We start from the raw sequence: 22,411 nt of genomic DNA on the forward strand, positions 1-22,411 counted from the left end.
TTCTTGGAGGGAAACCAGCAGCTTACTTTGTAACAGTTTAGCTTCTGTAAAGGAACCAGTTTCTCCTTACAAATATGGTTAATATTAATTATAAATATAAATCTCCCTCATTGTGTCAGCATGTGAGAATATTTACTCCCTGATTCAAGCTGTCCATCATTCCAGCTTGCTAACTTTGTGTTTAGAATATTATTTTTGGTGACTCCACACATTCCTACACATGTTTGGTCTTTAGAAACCAATGGTTAGTTAGCATGTTAGCCGGTTATAAAGCTACTTACCATGAGGTAATTCATGCTAGTGCTAATTTGGCTTTCAGTTAGCGAAGTTGCTTTGACCTGCTCTCCTGTTGGCTGAAGGTTTTCAGATTCAGCAGCAGGAAATGTTTTAACTTCTTTCTGATGATGAATTGATTTGAGTTTTTTTGGCTTTAAATGTGAATATAAATTCCTAAAATGCGCATTTTTGGTCAAAATACCCAGAAGTAGTGGGTAGTAACTAGTTACATTCACCTGAGTAACTTTTTTGAAAAAAATTAGTAGTGGAACTATTTTTACTATGCTGTACGTTACTTTTACTTGAGTAATTTTACTATGAAGTATTTCTACTCTTAGTTGAGTAAATTTTCTGGATTTTCTGCCCACTGAATGAAAAACAAACATGTTTTAACCAAAAATCCACCAAACAGACTCACCTGCAGTTTTTAAAGTTTCATTATATTTAAGCCTGCCGCAATAATCAATTAATTCTATGATAGGTTATAATAAGTTTGATAATTTCCATTTAGGGCAGTTTTGTTTACAGAGAAATCATAATCTGTTTTATTTATGGTTTTGGTTTAGTTTGTTTTCATTGATTGTTTTTTGTTTTATTTTGAAAATTCAAAATGTCTTCCAGTTCCAGTGTGCAGCATTTTATACAAAATGAAAGTTTAAATTTATAAATTAAAGTTGATGAAACTCATCATTAGACGGCAGACTTGCATTATTGCACCATTATTGTATTGGTTGATTGGTAAAATGTTTTATAGTCTGTTTTTTATGTAAATTATTTTCATTTAGTCCTTAAAATATCAACAATTTCCACTTATTTTTATATTTTGGTCTATCTGATTATGTAATTTTTAAATATTAAATGATTGAATCTGGTCAGTTATTCAGTACGTTAGTAGCTCTTTTTTAAATGCTTTTTTTATTCTTGAACACAGGTGTCAAACTCGAGGCCTGTGTGCCAAATCCGGCCCGCCATAACTTTTTATGTGGCCCTTTAGATTCAAGACTAAACACTGAATGAGCTTAATAATATTATGTTATTGATCGAATCAATGGAGTTTTTATCTGTTTACTGCCAAATTATATCAATCAGTCCCTCCAGTTTATTGAGAATTTTTATGGAATTTATTGGAGTTTATTGCAGATTTTTCTCAAAAATTGTCAAAAACTTTATTCCTTGCACTAAACAGCTGCCTCAGCTTTAATTGTTATGGCCCTTTAAGTTCATGATCTATACAGCGAGTTATAAAAAGTCACATTTACCGCCATAAATAAGCTCAAATGTTTCCAGATTAGAACCACAAACACTGTGATTTTATTGCAAAAAAAAGAATCACAAAATCCTGGAGGGACTGAAAAGATGTTCAATAATATTTAATTTTAAGAATTGATTGATCATTGATCAGGTTTTATCAATACATTCTGGCACAACCGGCCCTTTAAGAGCTTTTATGATCTTAATTTGCCCCATAACAAAAATGAGCCAGACACCTCTAACGCTTACTTTTCACTTTTACTTGAGTAAAAATATGTTGAAGTAGTGCTAATTGTTGGCTGATGGGTTCAAATATTTCAATCTTTTTTTAGCTCCAAACTGTAGGGTTTGTGAAGTCGTGCTACTTATTAAGTCACCAGCATATTAAAAACAAACAACTTATCGAATTTCTTCATGACATGCAGTCACGAGTCTGTGGTTAACAGGTTGCAGGTTTTGTAGGTGGGGGTTTGGCGAGCAGATGGCCTGGCCGGCCTAAGGGAGGAGCAGGGACTTGCTCTATTGTTCCCAAGGCGACACTCGGTCCTCACAGGGTGACCACAGCGCTCAATGCATCCCCGATTCTTCACACTGCAGCAGGACCATCTGCCTCTGTGCATTAATACCAAAGCAGGGCTCTTCTTAATAGCAAAAATGTTGATGACCAGTCAAATAGAGCAGCTCTAATCATAAGCCCTGAAACATCTAAAAGATCATCTGCCCCCTGCGCGGGTTTGTAATGGGCTGTTCTGCTGGTATTAAGCTGTCATTAGGAAAATGGACCTTGTTAATTTGAGCGAATAGCTCCACTCTCATGAGGGCTTCTGTCAATTCAGTTGATTACTAAATCAGAGTAAAAATCACTGAGTACATGTGAGCACATTTAATGTTCTGATTCTGGGTTATTTTTTCACAGCTCAATGCTTGGATTTCTAATGCTTTGTCCGTGCATTATATTTGGGTCACTTTGTTTCCTGAATGCATACCAATGTATCACAACAAAGTGTCCCGCTGCAGACTCAGACTCATCGAGGTCTTTGGCACCGCTCCTTTCACCATAACGTCATGGTGCCTGTAACTAGTACAGACACCTCTGTACTGGTTTGGGGGAAATAAATGTAAAATACCGTATTTTATGATCTAAATATGTGGTTTTCCTCTTTTAAGGAGAATATACACTGAACCCCATTGAAAACCTCCTGGTTATTCCACTAAATGTTGATTTCTAAACTATTACAGAGTTAAAACATTAGTGTTGTTCTAAATTATTATAAACTTGCTTTCTTTGCATTATTTGAGGTCTGAAAGCTCTGCTTCTTTTTCCTTATTTTGATCATTGCTCATTTTCTGCAAATAAATACAAAATAAGTTTTTGCTTGTAATTTCAGAGACATGTTGTCAGTAGTTCAGAGAATAAAAGAACCATGTTAATTTTACTCAAACATAAACCTACAAAGAGTAAAATCAGAAAAACTGATCATTTTAAGTGGTGTCTTACTTTCCAGAGCTTTAAGATTGTTAATCCTGATTGGTGCACTCTAAAACTCATCCAGTTGTCTTTAATGAGTTGAATCCAGTTTTTAAATTTGGAAAATAATTTCCTGTGAGTGTTTTTAGGTGTTTATGAGCTTTAAAATACAAACAAAAAAAGATGGGAAAATATGCATATTTGGAATTCACTGTTGACAGTATAAGTTGTCCAGTGTAGAAAAATAAAAAGATTATTGACTTTCTTTGTAAGAAACTAATTTCTTATTTAAAGCTGGCATTTAACAAACTGCTCACCAAACACTAAATGTCGTTATCGTATTTCCGCCAGGTGTCGTTACGCAGACAGGAAATAGCCGACCGCCTGAATGCCTGGACCATTTTCAATGATAAAAACAAAGAGTTCTGTGATTGGCTGACTCAGATGGAGAACAAGGTGTGCCACAGCGCGGAGCTGAGCATCGAGGAAATGGTGGAGAAACTAAAAAAGGTATGAAGTCATGGCGATTTTATACCGTCGTTGTTTGCACTTTTTTCATCAAAAGAACCTCAGATATGATACAGAAACCTTGAATTTGATTACAGTGTCTTCATTAAAAACACATGAAGCCAAGTGGTAGGTAAATTGTAGAATATATTAAGCAGATTAAATGAACTTTAATTTAACAACTTTTATTCCTTAAAAGTTAATTTTTTTGTCTGTTTGCAATGTGAAATTTCCTGAGGTGATCCTGAAAAGTTGACCCGCTTTTGTAAAAATGTAAACGGAATAAGTTCTAAATGTAAATACTGTTTATAATAATATCGTTTTGTTGCAAGTCTGATAAGTTTCCCTGTTGCAGCTGAAGAAAAGCACTGCAAAAACACAAAATCCTTCCAAGTCTTTTTGGTCTGATTTCTAGTACAAACATCTTAGAAAACTTGAAATAAAACAAAATTAAGTGACTTGGTAGGAAAATATAGGAGCTTGTTTTAAGTAAATAATTCCTTAATAATGATGTAAAAGTTCCACTGGCGACGTTACCTAGCAACGCCAGCCAGGCCCAGCCTGTTGCCTAGCAACCCAGTTCTAATTCCACTGGCAGATTATTTTACTAATAACATTTTTATGAGTTTGAAAACATTTCTTCGTTGTGCCTGCTGCTAGCATGTGCTTGTTCTAAATGAAAATTAGCACTTTCTTCTTTGATGTCCAATTTTGACTTCCAATGATTCACTTCCTGCTAAAGAGCCCCCTGGTGGTGGATTTAAAATCAACAGAAAAAAACCGCACTGGGCCGTATGGTTCAAAGCATGGGGAAAGTAGCGGCTTATAGTCCGAAAAATACGGTCTCTATCTATTTAAACCTGCCTGCATCATCATGGTGTTCATGTAGCTGTGTGGTCATGTGTCCACAGGACTGCATGGAGGAAATCAACCTGTTCAGTGAGAACAAGAGCCACCTGAAGCAGCTGGGAGAGCAGCTGCTGTTGGCCAGTGACCAGGCCAAGCAGACCCAGGTGCGCGGCTCGCTACAGGAAGTCAATCAGCGATGGAACAACCTCTTTCAGCACATCGAAGCCAGGTGAGAGCTGTCGCAGCGTCTGCTCAGCGGGAGTTTAGGTGTTTATATTAACCAAGCACTTCCCAAAACACTCTTCATGCCGTTCTGTGAGCACTTTGCAGAGATAAATAGTAAGGTGTTGGCAGGGTTGCAAGTCAAATTGTGTTTGTGTGGCGACATGAATCAGATTCTCAAGTACCGCTCTCAAAATTTACATCATTATCTTGTCAGAACAAACACCTTTCAGGGCAAAGCCACACTGCTGCAAAAAGCATAATTAAGTTCTGTGAAGCTTTGACTACATTCTTGGAAGTAAACAATAGCTTCTAAGGGTTTCCATCCACCTGCTGCTGTAAGCCGTGCCTAGCAGCTGTCGGGAAAACATAGCCTCTCATCTATGGACTGTGGAGGTTAAGCTCCTGTGTTGTTAAACTGTTGCTACCCCCCGTCAAACAGATGGGCAATCCTGTGGACGAGCAGGAGATACAAACCCCAGCTTCCCCCTCTGCCAGAAGCAGGGGGTAGTTTGGGCCGTCGGAGGGCTCAGACAGGACCAGATGTCCCCCGGTGCGCTCTGACCGGGCCCACTTCCTGTCACCCAGCGGTGTCAAACTCATCTTCGTTTTGGGCCAAATCCAGATCATGAATGCTCTTACAGGGCCGAATGTATTGATAAAACTTGTTCACAAACTGTTAAAATATCAATGAATCGTTAAAATTAAACATTCCTGAACATATTTTCAGTTCCTCAAGGATTTCGTGATTCTTTTTGTGTTTTTTCCAATAAAAGTCAGTGTTTGTGGTTCTTATTTAGAAATATTTGCGGTAAATGAGACTTTTTATTACTCTCTGTATAGATCATGGACTATAATCTGAGATCAGTTAAAGCTGAGGCAGCTGTTTAGTACAAGTAAGAAAGTTTTTGACAATTTTTGAGAAAAATCAGAAATAAACTTCCAATTATGTATTGGCACAAAAAGCTACAGGGATTTGTTGATTTTGTGTAAATTTCCACAATAATTCTCAAACTGGAGGGACTGATTGATATAATTTGGCAGTAAAAAGATAAAAACTGCATTGATTTGACTGTTGAGGTTCAAAGTTGTTGTTTTAGAAAAATATGGCCGTGTTCCTGAAGGTCTCCATGTTATTTCGCTTTATTACTTTTGCGTGCTTCCTGTGAAGAGCTCAGATAGGACGGCGTTTACAGTCATACAGCTACTGCTAATGTTTTCTTAAATTAAGCACTTAGTGAAAAGTTTAGCCCTTCATGTTATGGAAAGACAGTTGGTACAAGAGAAAACTTCGGTTTTTAAGAAAATGGCGGCTTATAAATGAATTGTTAAGATCAATCAACTTTAGATAAAACTGAGCTCAGCTTTCAATCAAACCAAGATATGCAGTTAAACAAGAATTGCCTCATAATTAAATGGTGGGCAGCAGCTTTTTCAGGTTGGTTAATGAGTAAAATCATAATTTAAAAGCTGCTTTTTAAAGTGCATATAAAAAAATCAAGAACAGACCAGCGTGTTTTCATTGCTCTGTATGTTTTAATGCTGAAAAAGAAGTCCTTACAGTCACATCAGCATGGTTTATTATGGTAATAACTCTGAAGTACTGAGGGACCGGGTGGTAAATTTGCAGCTAAAGTTGGCAAACATCCTCTTGAGGGAGAAGAAAGAAACAAGATTTGTTTCCACGACTCTTTTTAATTTTGCTGGCTGTAGTTAATTTCGGTGCAAGCGATATAAATTGAACAAAGCAGATTTTCGCTGAACAGCTCCATAAATACAGTGAGAGGAATAAATGTCAGCCGGAGTTTTATCTCTTTGTAACTTCGGGCCCTCCTATGGTCAGCTGCACTTTGTTATCTCAGCTCTCAAGCCATATATCCTCATCCTCGGCTCTTTTCTGCTTCATTTTCTCCATCCATTCTGTTCATGTCCTCTTCCTGAACGAGCCCCTGCCCGGCTTTTTCTGTCTTTGTCTGGTCTCCGCATGAAGCTGCCGGCCTTTGTTAGGCTGTCAGAGGTGGAGAGGGAGGTGGAGGGAGAAAGAGGCTTGTTAGTTGAGCAGGATGGTTGCATCTGCAGCAGTACTCCAATAACTTACACCGACTGTGTTGGGGATTAGATGCATCACTGCACCCCCCCGATCCTTCCTGTTAATAGTCATTAGTCCCATACATCATAAAACAACCACTTAATCGCTGGGTTTCAGACACGTGGCCCGGATGAAGCGCAAAATTCAGGTGGGGGTCAGGAAGTGGATTTCTCCGGTTCAAAACGGAGCGAAATGGATCACAGCGAGTAGCTAATGCCCTAAATGGGCTGGACCTGATGAGGCATCCACTTTGTCTCAGTAAAAAATGACTTCTCTTACAATGTTGAGGCGATCGACATTACTAACTGTCTGGAGCTGCAGACCTCAGATTACACGACGAGCCAGAAGAAAGTTTTAAAAAGCCTGGAGAATGCGGTCATTTAGTTTCAGGTTGGGTCAAATTTAGGATCAAAAGAAGCATTAAATGGCTGTCGACTTGTTTCTGCCGGGTGAGTAACGAGTTGAGCTATTTTAAGTAATTAGTCTATGATAACAATGCTACTGCTAACAACAACAAGCTAACCCATGTTATTTCTAAGTGTTTGGATCAACTTGCAAATTTATTTATCCAAATTCATGCTGGAGTTGTATGTTAATGTTGAGTCGTTCTGCATTTCTACAATGTAGGTCAACCATTCGGTTCTGCAGAAACCCCATTAAAACTTGGTTTGACCAAAAATAATACATCTTACTTTACATGTGACGGCTGCTTGTCTTTCTCAGTAACTGTCCAATAAAATATCATTTTAATTTAAACGATGCGATCGTTACCTCTTAGAAAGCGGAAACTCTGGCATTGTTGGTTTCTGCACCTCCTGTTTTTAGCTGCAGATTGTTGACACACTTTTCTCATAATTTCTCAGTAAGTTTTTAAAAATTAACTCCCTTGTGACCACGAAAATTATAACGGTTGTACCAACCGTACAGGCCTCAGACTCTTTGATGGTGGATCAACAGAAGTAGACGGGCTGCATTTACTTCCTGACCTCCATCTGCGCTACGTGACGTCGGTGCTACGTCACCTGAAACCCAGCAGTAGAATAAGAGTTACTCAATTAAGTAGCACTACAAGGGTAAGAATTTAATTTTAACCATTTTTTTTATTGAAGCTGTTAAAATGCTTAGAAGTGGTTAAAAGCCCTTAGCATGTCTTCATTTTAGGTCCTTATTATTTACTTTAATTAATCTTTACTAAAACTCTGCAACTCTGACTTTGTTTTGAACTCTCACACCAAAGCCAGTGGAAAATGTCAACATTTTTGATCTGCTGGTCAGGAATGTCTGGAAAACCCTGGCATTTTTTAATCTCCTTAAATTGTTTTCTTGATTTGGATTAGTTTGGAAAATCCCAGTTTCTATTTAAATGCTGAATCAAACTCTCTGTCTTTCTTTTACCACTACATAAATTTTACTTTATTATGATCCATTTTGGCCATAGGAAAAAACTAGACAAAGCTCCTCAATGTTGGGCTTTACAGGAGTCTTAGTGTCTTCGTGAAAACACATTAGGACTGTGATGTCTTCGTGTTTTTAGATCTGAAGCTCACATTACTCGCATAGGAAGTTGGGACTCTGTGGTTTGTTCTTCTGTCCGACGTTCTGCAGAAAGCGCCTCTCCGCCCGGCTGGACGTCCGCAGGAGAAAACGATCAAATGGGGGGAATTAACTCAAACTCCAAAAACTGGGCACACTTCAGCCTTTTAAGCCTCCAGAGAGCTTTTATTGTCCTGCCCGTTACCATGACAACGGCTAGTGTGGCGCGTTGCGTGTTGAAGTGAAAGATACCAGAGAAGTTTCTCTTTGCAAAAAGCTTTCTCTCTTTTTCACCAGTATGTTATTTTTTTATTTTCCTTTCATTTCGAATTATTTTATTTTTTTATTCTTTTTTTCTAGTTTAGTTTTTCTTTTTCTGTTATTCAGTTTTTTTTCTTTTCCTACTGTGTTTTCCTTCACCTTCTGTTAGCCTTTTTTAATGCTCTCTTTCTTTCTTTCTTCATTTCTTTTATTTTTTCCTCCTTTCTTTCTATCTTTCTTTTGTCTTCCTTTGTTTCTTTCTTTCCTTCTTTCTTTCATCTTCCTTTCTTTCTTTCTTGCTTTGTTTTTCTTATTTGATTTTCTTTTATTTTCTTCCTCTTCATCTCTTTCTTTCTTTTTCTTTTCCCATTTGTCTTTACTTGAGTTTCTATTGTTAGCTCATTTATTCTTTGATCTTTACTTTCTTGCCTTTTTTCCTTTTTCAGTATTTTTCTCTTGTTTCTGTTTGATTTTATTAATTTTATTACTTTTGTTTCTTTTTTTCTGGCCTACTACTTTCTTAAAAATATTTCAGAATATTTTCATTTCCAGAAAAAGCATCAAAGAATCAAATGCTCTCTGAACAGCTGCGTCTCTTTCTCCCTCTCATACCTTAATAAGTTAATTGAGTTTTGGTAACTCAGTCAAATGATGGTAAAAGGTTTGTTGAACATTAAAGTTACTGACTGGGTGTTTGTCTCTTCCTAACATCTTTTTAAGGGTGAGGAAGCTGAAGGAGACTCTGGTGACGCTGCAGCAGCTGGATAAGAACATGAGCAACCTTCGCTCCTGGCTTTCTCGTATCGAGGCCGAGCTTTCCCGGCCAATCACCTACAGCGTCTGTCATGAGAACGAGATCCAGAAGAGGCTCGCTGAACAGCAGGTAAATTACATCCACAGGTTATATTTAACTGTTTGGATTTTGTTTCACTTCCTAAATATATTATTTTCCCCTTTCATCTTTAGTATTAATATTTCTACATTTTCCCACATTTTGCTGCTCACTTTTTCTCTGTTTATCGTTAATAATTCTCACCTTTTGTTTGCTTAACGTTAGTTAACGTGGTGTTGTTGCTCTTCAGCTTTATTCTTTAATCCACGTGTCAAACTCGAGGCCCGGGGGCCAAATTTGGCCCGCCGTGGCTTTTTATGTGGCCCTCCACATTACATCAATAAGTCCCTCCAGTTTTCACAAATCTGTAGAAGTCACACAGAATCAACAAATCCCCACATTTTTTCTGATTTCTCAAAGTGAACAAAAACATGCTGCCTCAGCTTTACTCGATGTCAAGTTAAAGTCTGTGATTGATAAGGCGAGTAATAAAAAGACATACATTTGCACAAATGTCGTAAAAATTTTCTACAAATATTTCAAAATTAGCATCACAGAATCTGTGATTTTGATGGAAAAAGAACGATCTGGAAATCCTGTAGGAACTGATCAGTGTGAAAAGATATTTAACTTCAAGAAGCACAAACAGCTATTTCTTTATGTTTTTAACAGTTTAATTGGTTTGATCAATACATTCGGATGTTTGATCTGGGCCAAAATGTAACATGAGTCTGCAGACTGACGGTCAGGCGTCTGTGCAGGACCTGCAGAGGGACCTGGAGCAGCACACTGAAGGCGTAGCGTCCGTCCTCAGCCTGTGCGACGTTCTGCTGCAGGATGAGGACGCAGCAGGCGGCTCGGAGGCGGAGAGCGACTCCCTGCAGGAAACCAGCCGCAGCCTGGACCAGCGCTGGAGAACCATCTGTGCTCTGGCTCTGGACAGAAGACTCAGGTAGGTGCAGTTTGGTTGACGTGAACTCTGGTGCGGTTTGAATAAATATGTGAATGTAAGCCGATCAGAGACTGCTCCAAAAGCACGAAGCGGACTGTAAAGCAGGGAATTCTGGGTAAATGAAACCAAAACAAAGAGTGTGAGTCTGGTTCTAGAGGGAGAAATGACTAGTGGACTTCTACTAAAATCTGACGCCACTCTGTTTTTAATTTACATTCTGCGAAAAAGAAAGTTGTGCTGAGTGTCTTCTTCTGTTGTTTATTTTAGTAGTTCTTGGTGTAGCGCCCCCACAGGTCAGGAGTGGAACAGGTGTGAAAATGAACCGCAGCAGCTGAAAATGTAACAAATGTTGCAAGTTTAGTCCCAAACTGAACTGAATAACTTTCACTCAGGGGAAAAAGACTTTTGCTGTTTTTAGCAAACTATTTAATTTGTCCTTAGAAAGCAAGAACAGCATAACTGCCTGTAAGCGACCTGCTTGTTCGACCTTGCAAACATTTTCAGGTTACATATTTTCAGCATAATTCATGTGAACCAATATTTCAAGCCACAATAAACACTATAACTCCAACATGATGTGTTCTTGCAGAATCGAGGAAACTTGGACTCTGTGGTGCAAGTTCCTCAACGACTACTCCCGCTTCGATGATTGGCTCAAGATGGCGGAGCGAACTGCTGCCAACCCGAACTCTGCAGATGTCCTCTACTCTGCAGCCAAGGAAGAGCTGAAGAAGTTTGAGGTCAGCTGGTTTTACTGTTAATTTATGTTGTTTCAGTAAATGACACATTTCCCTCCGTTGTAAAAGCGCCCATTAAGATTTAGAAGTTCCCCCTTTTTTGTTAAAAGACTAAAAAATCTCATCATTGTGAAACTTTAATGTGTGATTTGATCAACTTTTGTCAATCTATTCAGTTAAATTTAAAATTTCCTGGAGTTTGCCTGAGTTTGCTACATAACTACTAAACCGCTGAAAATAAGTAAATAAATATTAGAGCTGAAACGATTAATTCGAATTAACCAATTTAATAATGGATTAATCGTTAACTGGAGCCTGCAGACTCTAAAGATGGCAGTTTGCTGAAAGAACGCCTTCAGAGCAAAAATTAAGCAAATATGTACAACATATATAAATATCTAAGATTCATTTCTGTCAATCTTTTCTACCCAGAACTTTCTGTAGAAAGTTTCCTACTAAGCAGCTTTTGCTGTCCAATTACTAATCCAAAAAATAATAAACGGATTAATTTATAGTATTTATTTAGATGTAGATGCATCTTTTTGCTACCGGTAATGAAATGTTCACTAAGAATATGCTTTTACTGCATTTTAGGGAATGCAATTTACATTTTTTTATTCAAAAGAGCAATTAAATTATCTTATTTACATAGTTTTATTGCATTTGTCATATTGTGTGCAGGTGGCTTAAGTGGTTAAATAAAAAATCTGCGCCCCAATGAATATTAATATTAGCTTGTTTCTGTTACTTTGATGGAAAAGCTTAAACTGTATTAAGTATTTAGTGATCACAGGTGGATTTTATCAACGTTACAAGATCCAAAACAGTTTAAAAAAAGCTTTACACTGTTTTCTTATTAAAAGAAAAACGGACAGTTTCCAAGTTTTGGGATCATCAGTCGTTTTCTCTAAATTTATACCGTCATTGATTCAATCAGAATCATTTCACTTTTAGCTTAAGCATCAAAGAAAATAGTATGTAAACACCAGAGCTGTTTACATACAATAAACAGCTCTGGAAAGAATGAAGAAGCCTCTTAAAATGATCAGTTTCTCTGATTTTACTCCTTATAGGTTTATGTTTAAGCAAAATTAACTTTTATTCTATGAACTACTGACAACGTGTCTCTGAAATCACAAGCAGAAATTTAGTTTTTATTAGTGGAAAATGAGAAATGGTCAAAATAATGAAAAAGATGCAAAGAAAACAAGTTTATATTCATTTAGAAACCACAATACTGATGATTTTATTCAGTTCAGAAACCAATATTTGGATCAATAACCAGGTTTTCAGTGGGTTCAGTGCAGTTTTTTCCTATTCGTTGTTTTTTGTTTTGCATTGAATGTGATTTAAGTTGGGAACGGTTCTCTGCATCGAGACCATAGATGGATGTAAAGATGCAGTGTTTAAATAGGAAAACACACTAAAATCCATTTACTGATTCAATAACAATGTGTTTTCTTCAGGCTTTCCAAAGGCAGGTTCATGAGCGCCTGACTCAGCTGGAGCTCATCAACAACCAGTACCGCCGCCTGGCCCGGGAGAACCGCACTGACCGAGCCAGCCAGCTCAAAGCCATGGTGAGGGAGGGAAACCAGCGCTGGGACGGCCTGCACCGCCGAGTGGCCGCCATCTTACGCCGCCTGAAGGTATTAATCACACCTAACGCACGACTCCAAAGGGACGCACCGATCCGATGTTAGTACCTGAACCAGTTCTATTCAGTCTGTTTCTATGCCTTATGAGGCCTTATTTGTTCTACATTATACTTTCTGAACCATATTTTCCTGATGACTTGGACTGAAGCTTGTGTATCAAAGTGAGCCGCACAGGTGCAGAGTTGGCAAATGAATTTGTACTTCAGATCGTTTAAAAGAAAGAAAATGTTTTGAGTCAATCCAGCGATGTTTCTCTGTGTGAAAAAGTGCAGACATTTTGGCACGAGGGCCAAAAATGTCAAATTGCAACAACTGAGGGGCCCACAAAATGTTTAGTACTTTTATTTATAATCGCAGAAACTATTTTATTTTGTTAGCTAAGTAACAAAACACAGTATTTTAATGAATTAAGCAAAGCAGTCAGATATCTGTAGTTCTTTGTAGATTTAAAGCAAATAAGGATTTAGCAGGGTTTACAGATTAAAAATAAACATATCCTAATTATTTTTTTATATTTTTCTGGATTTTTCTTATCTCTTTTTAGCAACAAGAACATTTGGTGGCTCACTCTTTATTTTTCCAACTGCATGTTTTAAGTCCCTTTTTCTAATAAATTAAATTAAAACCAAACCTGAATACTTCTTGTTGAACATTACATTTTCAATTTAAAATTTAAAGATTTTAAACAACAAAAAAAAGTTTAGGTTATTCTTGAAATGTGATCAAGGACCGCCCAAAATTTTCCTGAGGGCCACCAATGGCCCCCGGGCCACACTTTGAACACCCCTGGTTTACAGTAAAGAGAAAGCTTAGTTTGTTGCATCAGTTTTATAAATAAAATGTTTCCACGTCATCATATGAGCAGCTTTTACACCAATCCAGAAGCCTGAAATGATGGTAATGAAAATATTCTGTGTTTATTTTCATTTTGTTCTCCCTCCTCCATGCTTGTCTTCGTTTCTCCCAGTATTTTACCAGCCAGCGGGAGGACTTTGAAGGCACCAGGGAGAGCATGCTAGTTTGGCTGACGGAGCTGGACCTGCAGCTCACCAACGTGGAGCATTTCTCCGAAAGCGACGTCCATCAAAAGATCCAGCAGCTCAACGTGAGGCGCTCACATCTCACATATCCGATTTATTACCTCTGAAGGAGAACTTGTCAAGCTTTTAAGCTGCTGGTTTCGTATTTTGGTCGAGGGATGACTCTCTTACGCCTCATTAGGAGGACACTTTTAAATTTCACAAACAGGCATGTGTTGCTCGTTCTGGTTTTCCTGACTCCGTCTCCGTTCGTCCATCCATCTTCCGGCAGAGCTTCCAAAAGGAGATCAGCCTGAACACTGAGCGCATTGACGGGTTGATAGTGTTTGGTGAGGCTCTGATCCAGAAAAGTTCAGCTCAGGATGCGGCTCTGATAGAGGATGAGCTGGAGGAGCTTCACTCCTACTGCCAGGAGGTTTTCAGCAGGCTGGTCCGCTTCCACCAGCGCCTCAGCCAGCCTCTGGTGAGCCGGACCACACACACGAGCTGCACTCCTTACTGTATATCATTAAGCCTTTAAATTCCACTAAGTCCTAAAAAAACACACACATTTTATGTTCTTTACCCACTGTCTCATATAAAAAACAATGATATATTTAAAATATGTGCCAGTTTGTAATTTATATTTTACAGTGAGGGAACTTATCAAGCTGCAAAAGGGCCGGTAGCTATTGGACCTGTTGAGAAAATGACTAGAGATTATTCTCACTGTAAAGGTAGATGGAGAACATTATTTCCATTATTTCCATTATCCTGCAGCAAAAGGCTGGAACTTCAAAAATAGAAACTTTTGAAGGTATTTTGAAGAATATCTTGTCTGAAACCTGAACATGTTTCAGCTGTAAATGCTTATTTTATTCCAGGGGTGTCCAAACTTTTTGGCATTGGAGCCAGAAATGTTACGCTGAAAGAACCAAAGTATATTTTTAATCATGCCAAAACGTTTGACATCACTGACTTTTCTAGAAAGAGACAAAAGAAAATCCAGAAAAAGATGAAAAATGTAGGATATGATTTGCTGTTTCTTCTTGTTTGTTTGTTTGTTTGTTTTAATTTGGCAGACCTGCAAACTTTTGTTTCAAGTCTGCAAAGAATTACAGATATCTGACATCCAGATCAAAAATAACCTAAACTTGTTTTGGTGGTTAAACTCTTAAAATTAAAGTTTTTAAAATCTTTGAAAGACTAATAAAAAAATAACAATGTTGTAATATCCAATAATAACAATGTTATTATATTCAAAATAACATTATTTGTAATTAATATTTTAATAAAATAATTGTATTTAAACAATAATGTTAATTTAAAATGTCTTTTTCAAATATTATTTTTATTAAGTTTTTAAAGCTTAATAATATTAAATGTTAATATTAATACTTTTATTTTTGGAATAATAATGTTAAAAATATTTTAACCTTGTTAGCATAACATCAAAAATATTCATTGATATTATAATGAATATTTTATTTCATGTGAAAGCAACACGACTATTATTTTATTTCATTAAAATATTGTGTTGTTTATTTAAAAATAAAATAGTTTCTGGTTATTAAAAGTGCTAAAGATGTTGTGGCCCCTGTTGTTTGGCCAAAACCTTCATTCTTTAATCCAGATGATCAGGGAGGAGCCCGACCTCTCTGACCTCACCGTTTCCCTGGAGTCGAGCTTGGAGCTGATTGGTCGGCCGTGGCTGGGGCGGAGCCAGACGAGCCTGCCGGCCACGCCCACTCACCTGCTCGGTTCCCCTCTGGACCGGTCAGGGCGGGAGACGCCGGTGAGCGTCGACTCCCTGCCTCTGGAGTGGGACCACACCGGAGACGTGGGAGGGTCGTCGTCGCACGAGGATGAGGAGGAAGAGGAGGAGCAGGAGGATGAAGGGGCTTACTTCAGCGCGCACTCAGGTATCTTCAAAATAAAATGTCTTTGGATTAGTTCAACAGTGCCACAGATACGGCCCTCCGATGCTTTTTATTATTCTTTTAGGGTGAGATTAAACAGAAAACTTTGAGCACAGCAGAAATACTTGTTCTCTAGTTTTGCTTTTATTTTTATCTCATAAAAAGTTGAGTCACAAACATTTTGTGAGTTTTTACTCAAAAACAAACTGGTCACACACATCCACTGTATTTGGATAAATACAACAATAATTCTTATTTTCTTTGCTGAGAAACTAAGTACATTTTATAGACTTAAAAAATGGAATATAATGAGCTGAAAAAGTAAAATGACTGTAAAAGTTTAAATATTAGATGTTTTATTTATTGTTGTGCAGATAAAAGAAAGAATTCACAATAATATTTTTATGGGGAGGGGGCGGGGGGAGTAATAAAAAAAAATCGCCCCTGAATATTTTCATCTTGGGAATTTTAGACTTTAGTGTAAAAAGTTTGGACACCCCTCATTTAGGGGTTTCTTTTTTTTTATTGCTGCTCTAGCAAAGACTAATGCAGCATTTTCACTTATATCAAGACGTTTATCAGCTCCTGCTTTTAAAGCCTGGGGTAAAACAGCGGATGCGTTTCCCGTTCGAATCAGATCAGATGGCTGAACTTTCTTTAGACGGGTTGTGGGTATGACATCGAGACAGAAGGAGGTCAGTCGCCTCGTCGGATCCAGAGGGTGAGATTTATATTTCGGCTTACCTCAGACGGGTCCAGCGGGGTAGGAGCTGATTTCTGAGCTGCCTGTCAGATAATTCATGATTTTGAGTCATTGGTATGTTTGTCTCATTTCCAAAACCTGCATTGGCCTTAATAGTTACCTCAAGACGATGAATCTTCGATTTTGTTCAGCTTAGAGGAAGAAAAATAAAGTAAAATGTCAAAAAAATAAATCCCATGCTCCTTAAACTTGAATTAATCCAGTCGAGTGTAGACGCTGTAAGTGTGACTATAAAAACTGGATGTAATAAATAACTTTAACAGGCAAAAACTATCAAACAAGACCTGCTACACATCTTCATGTTCTGCGTCGTAAATCCACCAGCACCGCTGCTCCTCGGGGTGCAGGAAATGCTTCCAGGAAATATCTTCCATCATATTATATATTAGACACATCCACACTGTTAGTGGATTGTAAACCTTTTGGTTTTTCACAACAAAATTATAAAATATTTTTAAAGGAGCTAAAACTGGAAGGTCAAACTCATGATTCTCATTTTGTGTGTCTTTAAGTTGCAAAGATTCCTTAAAGTTTAAGAGTAATGATTGATTTTTGGGTTAAATTCAAGTTTTCAGTTAAGAACACGTCAGGATTAAATTCCCGTCGAGGTTGGAGCCCATGTTTGGTTAACTAGTTTTACCGCTGTACAATGGCTGCTGGAAAAGAGAAGTGTTTTGTTGTTGACTTACCATCCAGAAACAACTTGTTGCATTCTTGTTGGTTGTGCAGTAGGCTCCACTTCTGCTTTTCCAAGATGTACGATTGTATAATTGGATATCTGTTTGCAGCCATTTTCACCTTCGAGTGTAAACATCAGTTATTGAAATTTGTTAGGATAAGTCTGTAGTCTATACAAAACATGCTCATTACATTTTTTGCACAAAATAATTATTAAATAATGACATTTTAGTTTTGAGCTCCTTTCAGAATGAGCTGTCTTAGGGCCTTTTGTCACTTCAAGTCCAAATACGTTGCCGCTTTCCACACCCCTCAAATCCACGTTTACACTCGCATGTGAAGATGATGCGCAATTGTACAACATACATCTTTGAAAAGCAGATGTGGAGCCTCCTGCACAACCAGGAAAAAGAATACAACAAGTGGTTTCTGGATGGTAAGTCAACAAAACACTTCTCTATTCCAGCAGCCATTGTACAGCAGTAAAACCAGCTGACCAAAGGTGCTAGATCTCCACTTGTGTTGCTAGGTAACGGGTAACATTTTTTTTTCTCAAGCGATTGGGTTGTTTTCAGAAAACCAAATTTCCCTGAATTTTGCACGGTCGGTCTCCTTTAACCTGCCGATACATTTTGTTCTGCAGCCTCCAGCCTGTCTCTGGCTGTCCGCGATTGTTCATGGAGAACAACAGAAGCTCAGCCGGATCCAGAAGGACACGCCGAGCCGACGCCGGCTCTGACCAGCACGCCTCTGAAGCAGGGCTATGTACGTCTCACGGTTCCCTCTGCGAGGCCTCGCCGTCCAGCCAGATGTCAGCCCTGATGATCTACTTGTTGTGCTTTTCCAGCTGCGGCTCATGTCCCAGTGCAGCGGGAGCATCGAGAACATAAAGAGAGTCTCTCTGATCCTCGACGACGACGACGAGCAGCCAGAGGAGTTCGGCTTGACGGGTCTGAATGCCTCAGACAAGCAGTCAGGTGAGACTACTGCGCAGAAAATATCATTTATTAAGACTGTCTGCACTGCGAGGGAGGACTCAAAACAGACATCTGCCATAAAATCTCAGAACCAGTGTAAAAGAAACCAGGTGGTGCATAAGTTATGAGTGCATGCAGTCAAGGAATCGGTTCAAAAGAAAATAAATTAGAAAAATACTCATGAACCGTCATTTTAACTCATTCACTTGGGAATCTGCAGGAGTTTTTTTTTTTTCTTTGTACGTCAGAAAATAAGATATTTGGACAGAAAAATTGAAATCTGCAGAAACTTTGACTGACTTGGACTGAAGTTAATCATTTTGACAACAGAGACATAAAATCACGTCGTTCCCAGTGTTGGGTTTGACGGAGGAACCGTGAGGCTCTTGGTCTGTTTCTGCTTAACTGGACATGGGAACTTTGAGACAACTTTAACATCTTTGGGCATTTTAAAGAACTACAACTTGCTGCCAGAAAACTGAAAATAAACAATAAGTGGATGTTTCTGTGGGATAATGATGCAGAATATTTCCACAAATCCACATAAAAATGGTTCACTTCATACAAAATATTTTAATTTCTCAGTCCTCTGATTTAAATCCTATAAAAACCTGATGGTTGGGCAAAGAGCAAACATTTTAAACTACAGAAGTGCTTCTTTTTCTTACCTGAGAAAGATGCAGTAAGTTGTTCTTATTGCCACTTTGTAACATCAGAAATATAAAATAAAAACTTGAAGTCCATGTCATAGAAACACCAATAAGTGTAAAAAACGCCCGAGTTTGTTGTGTGTTTTCAGGTGTGATCGAGCGCTGGGAGCTGCTCCGGGCCCAGTCCAGGTGCAGCCAGCAGTCTGGCACTCTGGATCCTCAGCAGATGACCTTTGACCTGGACGACCTCACTTCCTGGCTGGAAACCGTGATCCCTGAGCTGGAGCGCCTCTCGCAGTCTGAACCTGCAGGCGGCATAGAGGACATGGAGTCCAGAGCCAAAGAGCTGAAGGTGACGATTTAATCCGAGGGATTGGCTTTAATCCAGATGAAGTTTTAAGTGATTTATTTATTTTTATTCTACGTTTTTACAGGAAATGGAGAAAGCGTTCTGCCACTACAAGGCCATAATGCTGTCGGTGAACCTGCAGGCGAAGGAGGCTCCAGAAACGCAGGACAGAGTGGCGAGGGCGAACCGGGACTGGAGCCGAGCGTGTACTGGTCTGCAGCGCTGGGACCACAGCCTGAGGAGGAAGCTGATTCGCTGCCAGGTGGCAAGAAAACGCTTGAATGAACCGACACGAGTTAATATCAACGAGTCGGGTTCATTCAAACTCAAACTGGGTCGATTGAAGCTTTACAGGTTTATTTAGTTGGTTTCTATAGGCGAATTGGACCGGCTTCCATATTTAGTATTTTATATCACGTTGGTGCTGATTGAACACGAATGACTGATGCTATCATGAAACACTAATATTTTAAAAATAAAATTGTAACTCAGCTAATAAAGTATTGAATACAAATAAATATGAAAATTAAGCAAAAACCCATATTTAAATTCAGCTTGGATAAAAGCTGATTTTATAGAAATTAGTTAATAATTTGCTTATACACCATAACTGTAAATCCTGGTTTTCCGCTACCAGAAAACCAGAAGTGGTGTTGCTCAGAGTGTGGCGCCGGGGGCCGTGAGTGGCCCGCGAAATGATTTTGGGCGGCCCTCAATCACATATCGAAAATTTTCTGAATTTGGTTTCCAATCCCAGACAATTAGAAACACATTTAAACAAAATGTGAGGCTGCAATTTTCAGAAAAAAACTTAAAACCTAACATGTAAAAGTATTCACTTTTTAATCAGTTTTTTTATTTGCAAAATAAAGCAAAAGTGAGTCAAATCTTTTGTTTTTTTTCCTGTAAAGATGCACAGAAAAAACAAAACTAGTAAAATCACAACCCAAAAAAATGCAGGAATTGGTTTTCTCATATTTCAAATCGACTATGTTTTTAAATTATTGCTTGTTTATCAATGAGAGGGTAAAAATCACAACAGCTATCCAATTTAAATAAAAATTGTCCATCTTCACGTTTTTGACACCCTTATGTCTTAAAGTTTGGAAAATGTTAATTAACTAAAAGGATCTGTGATAAAAAAGAGATGTAAGGAATTCGGTAAAATAGTTTTACTCTGTTGAATCGTAGCGCTAACACTGATTGAAAATGTTCTTATTCTGACAACCTGAAAGTTATAAAATAAAACATCTGTAAAAGATTAAAATCACATTTCAGTTTGTGATCTTTTCTTCCTCTGACCGCGACTCGTTTTCCTCAGATCTTTTAAACACCGTAGGAAAATTAGCTTTAGATTTTTTGCCCACTTTTAAAAGGCCAATTTCTCCAATTTCTCGTCAAACCGTATAAAACGCTTGATCAAGTTTTAGAGTAGCATTACACAAGTTTTATGGACATCCTGCTCCTGCCAGAACCTTTTGAAAATATATTGCTGTTGTCAAACTCCAAAAAAGGCCCATAAACAATAAAGCATGTGATATCTTGTTTTTGCTCAACTTTCCAGTAAATGCAGGACTTTAAGGGCGAGAAATTTTGAACTCTGATATATTTTTGTTTTTTTTTTCCTGTGCAGGAGTTTCATGAAACTCTTCAGTCTCTGCTGCTGTGGCTCGCTCAGGCGGAGAGCAGATGCTACAGCGTAGATGTAAAGCATCCAGAGACGAGCGTCGGAGCGCTGAGACGGCAGGAAGACAGGCTGACGGTGAGCGGCAGATTAACAGATTGGGATGAGAGATGAAGCGTCGGGACCGAAACAGTTCATCTGATTAATTGATTCTTGTAATAACTTAGTAATTCAGTAACTGATGAATCGTTAACTGGAGTTTACAGACTGAGAAAAAGGTCATTTGAGGAAAAAACGACATACGCAGAGCAGCAGTTAAACCTAAACGGTAAAAAAAAAAAAAAAAATTTTTTAATTAAAAAAAAAAAAAAAAAAAAAAAAAATGTTGTCTACCTGGAACTCTTCAAGTTTAGTTTCATCTGGTCCAAATTCTGTGAATAAAAAAAAAAGTCTTTTTTCCTGTGGAAGAAGATTACGTCCACTGGAAAAGTACATTTAATCTTCTGAGATTATGTTGGAATTCTGAGATTAAAGTGAGAATTCCAACTTTAATCTCAATTCTGACCTTTTTATTGCAGAATTGAATTAAATCTTCTGAGATTAAAATGAATTATGAGGAAGAAGTCAGGATTTTTGTTAAGTGGTCCAGATATAAAAGTCTCTTAGCTGCAGATGTTTCCTTTGCTAAAGGAAACATCTGGACCACTGTTTCCAGATATTTTTATGCATTTTAGACAAAAATATTTATTTTCTGATTTTAAAAAATGACTTGATTTTTATTTTATTTGCACATTTCAATGGGTTTCTAATCTTGTCTAAAACAGGGAGACTGTTTTTTTTTTCTGCCCGTTAATCGGTAGAGTCTGCAGACCTTCTTATGTCTGGTGCTGCTTACGCTGTGCAGGAGCTGCAGGCGGATCTGCGCAGCCGGCAGGCTCACCAGGCGTCTCTGCAGGCCCTCTGGTCTCAGCTGCAGCCTGAAGACGCAGCAGAGGACTGCGACGAGGCACAGGAGAAGCTGCATGTGACGGGCACCAAGCTAAAGCAGCTCAGGAGGAAGGTGGAGGACGACCTGCGCGCCCTGCAGCAGCGCCTGCTGCTCCAGGATCCCGGCTCTGCAGAAGCAGACACAAAAACAGCCTCCTCCTCCACCCTGAGGTACGTACAGAGGACGGGTTACGTAGGGGTTAAATCCGCTTCTATTAACTTTTGTTTCTGTTCTTCAGGTGCAGGAGGGAATCGTCCCCGCCCCGATCGTTCTTCTCCCGCCTCCTCAGAGCCGCCTTCCCCCTGCAGCTGCTGCTGCTGCTCCTCCTGCTGCTGCCCTGCCTGATTCCCCTGTCGGACAGCGAGCCGGGCTGCACCCTGACCAACAACTTCGCCTGGTCCTTCTACCCCATGCTGCACTACACCAACGGCCCGCCGCCCACCTGACGGACGCTTGTGTCCAACGAGAGACATTTCCCAACAATACCTGGGTGACTTTTCAGGAAAATGTTTTAAAGACGACGTATTGTGCTTCCTTGAACCGGTTAGATATAAACAAAACATGTAGAGATTCCATCTCTGCCCATTTTCCAGAATGTTTTAGGATCCCCGTCACTTTAAATCCAAACCATCTGCTGCTGGCCTCGCCCCCAACTCAACATCTGCACCGATATGTAAAACAGATGCGCAATTATACAACCATATGTCTTGGAAAAGCAGAAGTGGAGCCTCCTGCACAAACAAGAATGCAGCGAGTGGTTTCTGGATGATAAGTCAACAGCAGCAGCCATTGTACAGCACATACAACTC

At 38.7% G+C, this 22,411-nt stretch overlaps 1 protein-coding gene across 1 annotated transcript; it reads left to right on the top strand.

Annotated features, from left to right (window-relative positions):
* Positions 1-3,318: 3,318 nt before the first annotated feature.
* LOC106939662 (nesprin-2) lies at positions 3,319-22,082 on the top strand. The gene is made up of 16 exons (XM_015022150.1): positions 3,319-3,505; positions 4,414-4,580; positions 9,177-9,339; positions 10,050-10,240; positions 10,830-10,980; positions 12,444-12,626; positions 13,603-13,740; positions 13,947-14,138; positions 15,288-15,576; positions 17,658-17,779; positions 17,862-17,991; positions 18,791-18,993; positions 19,076-19,252; positions 20,624-20,752; positions 21,519-21,772; positions 21,841-22,082. The coding sequence occupies exons 1-16, from the start codon at positions 3,323-3,325 to the stop codon at positions 22,046-22,048; spliced, it is 2,880 nt and encodes a 959-aa protein (XP_014877636.1). The 5' UTR covers positions 3,319-3,322; the 3' UTR covers positions 22,049-22,082.
* The last annotated feature ends 329 nt before the right edge of the window (positions 22,083-22,411 follow it).

The sequence above is a fragment of the Poecilia latipinna genome, unplaced genomic scaffold, assembly GCF_001443285.1.
Source record: "Poecilia latipinna isolate Pla-1442-1.1 unplaced genomic scaffold, P_latipinna-1.0 Scaffold2941, whole genome shotgun sequence".
Classification (NCBI taxonomy): Eukaryota; Metazoa; Chordata; class Actinopteri; order Cyprinodontiformes; family Poeciliidae; genus Poecilia; species Poecilia latipinna.

Bases quoted from the DNA above. Each gene is read 5' to 3' on its own strand.
- LOC106939662 (XM_015022150.1), top strand. From the start codon at position 3,323: ATGTCGTTATCGTATTTCCGCCAGGTGTCGTTACGCAGACAGGAAATA. The intron at 19,253-20,623 runs GTGGCAAGAAAA...TTTCCTGTGCAG, and splicing joins GGAAGCTGATTCGCTGCCAG to GAGTTTCATGAAACTCTTCA. The intron at 21,773-21,840 runs GTACGTACAGAG...TCTGTTCTTCAG, and splicing joins GCCTCCTCCTCCACCCTGAG to GTGCAGGAGGGAATCGTCCC.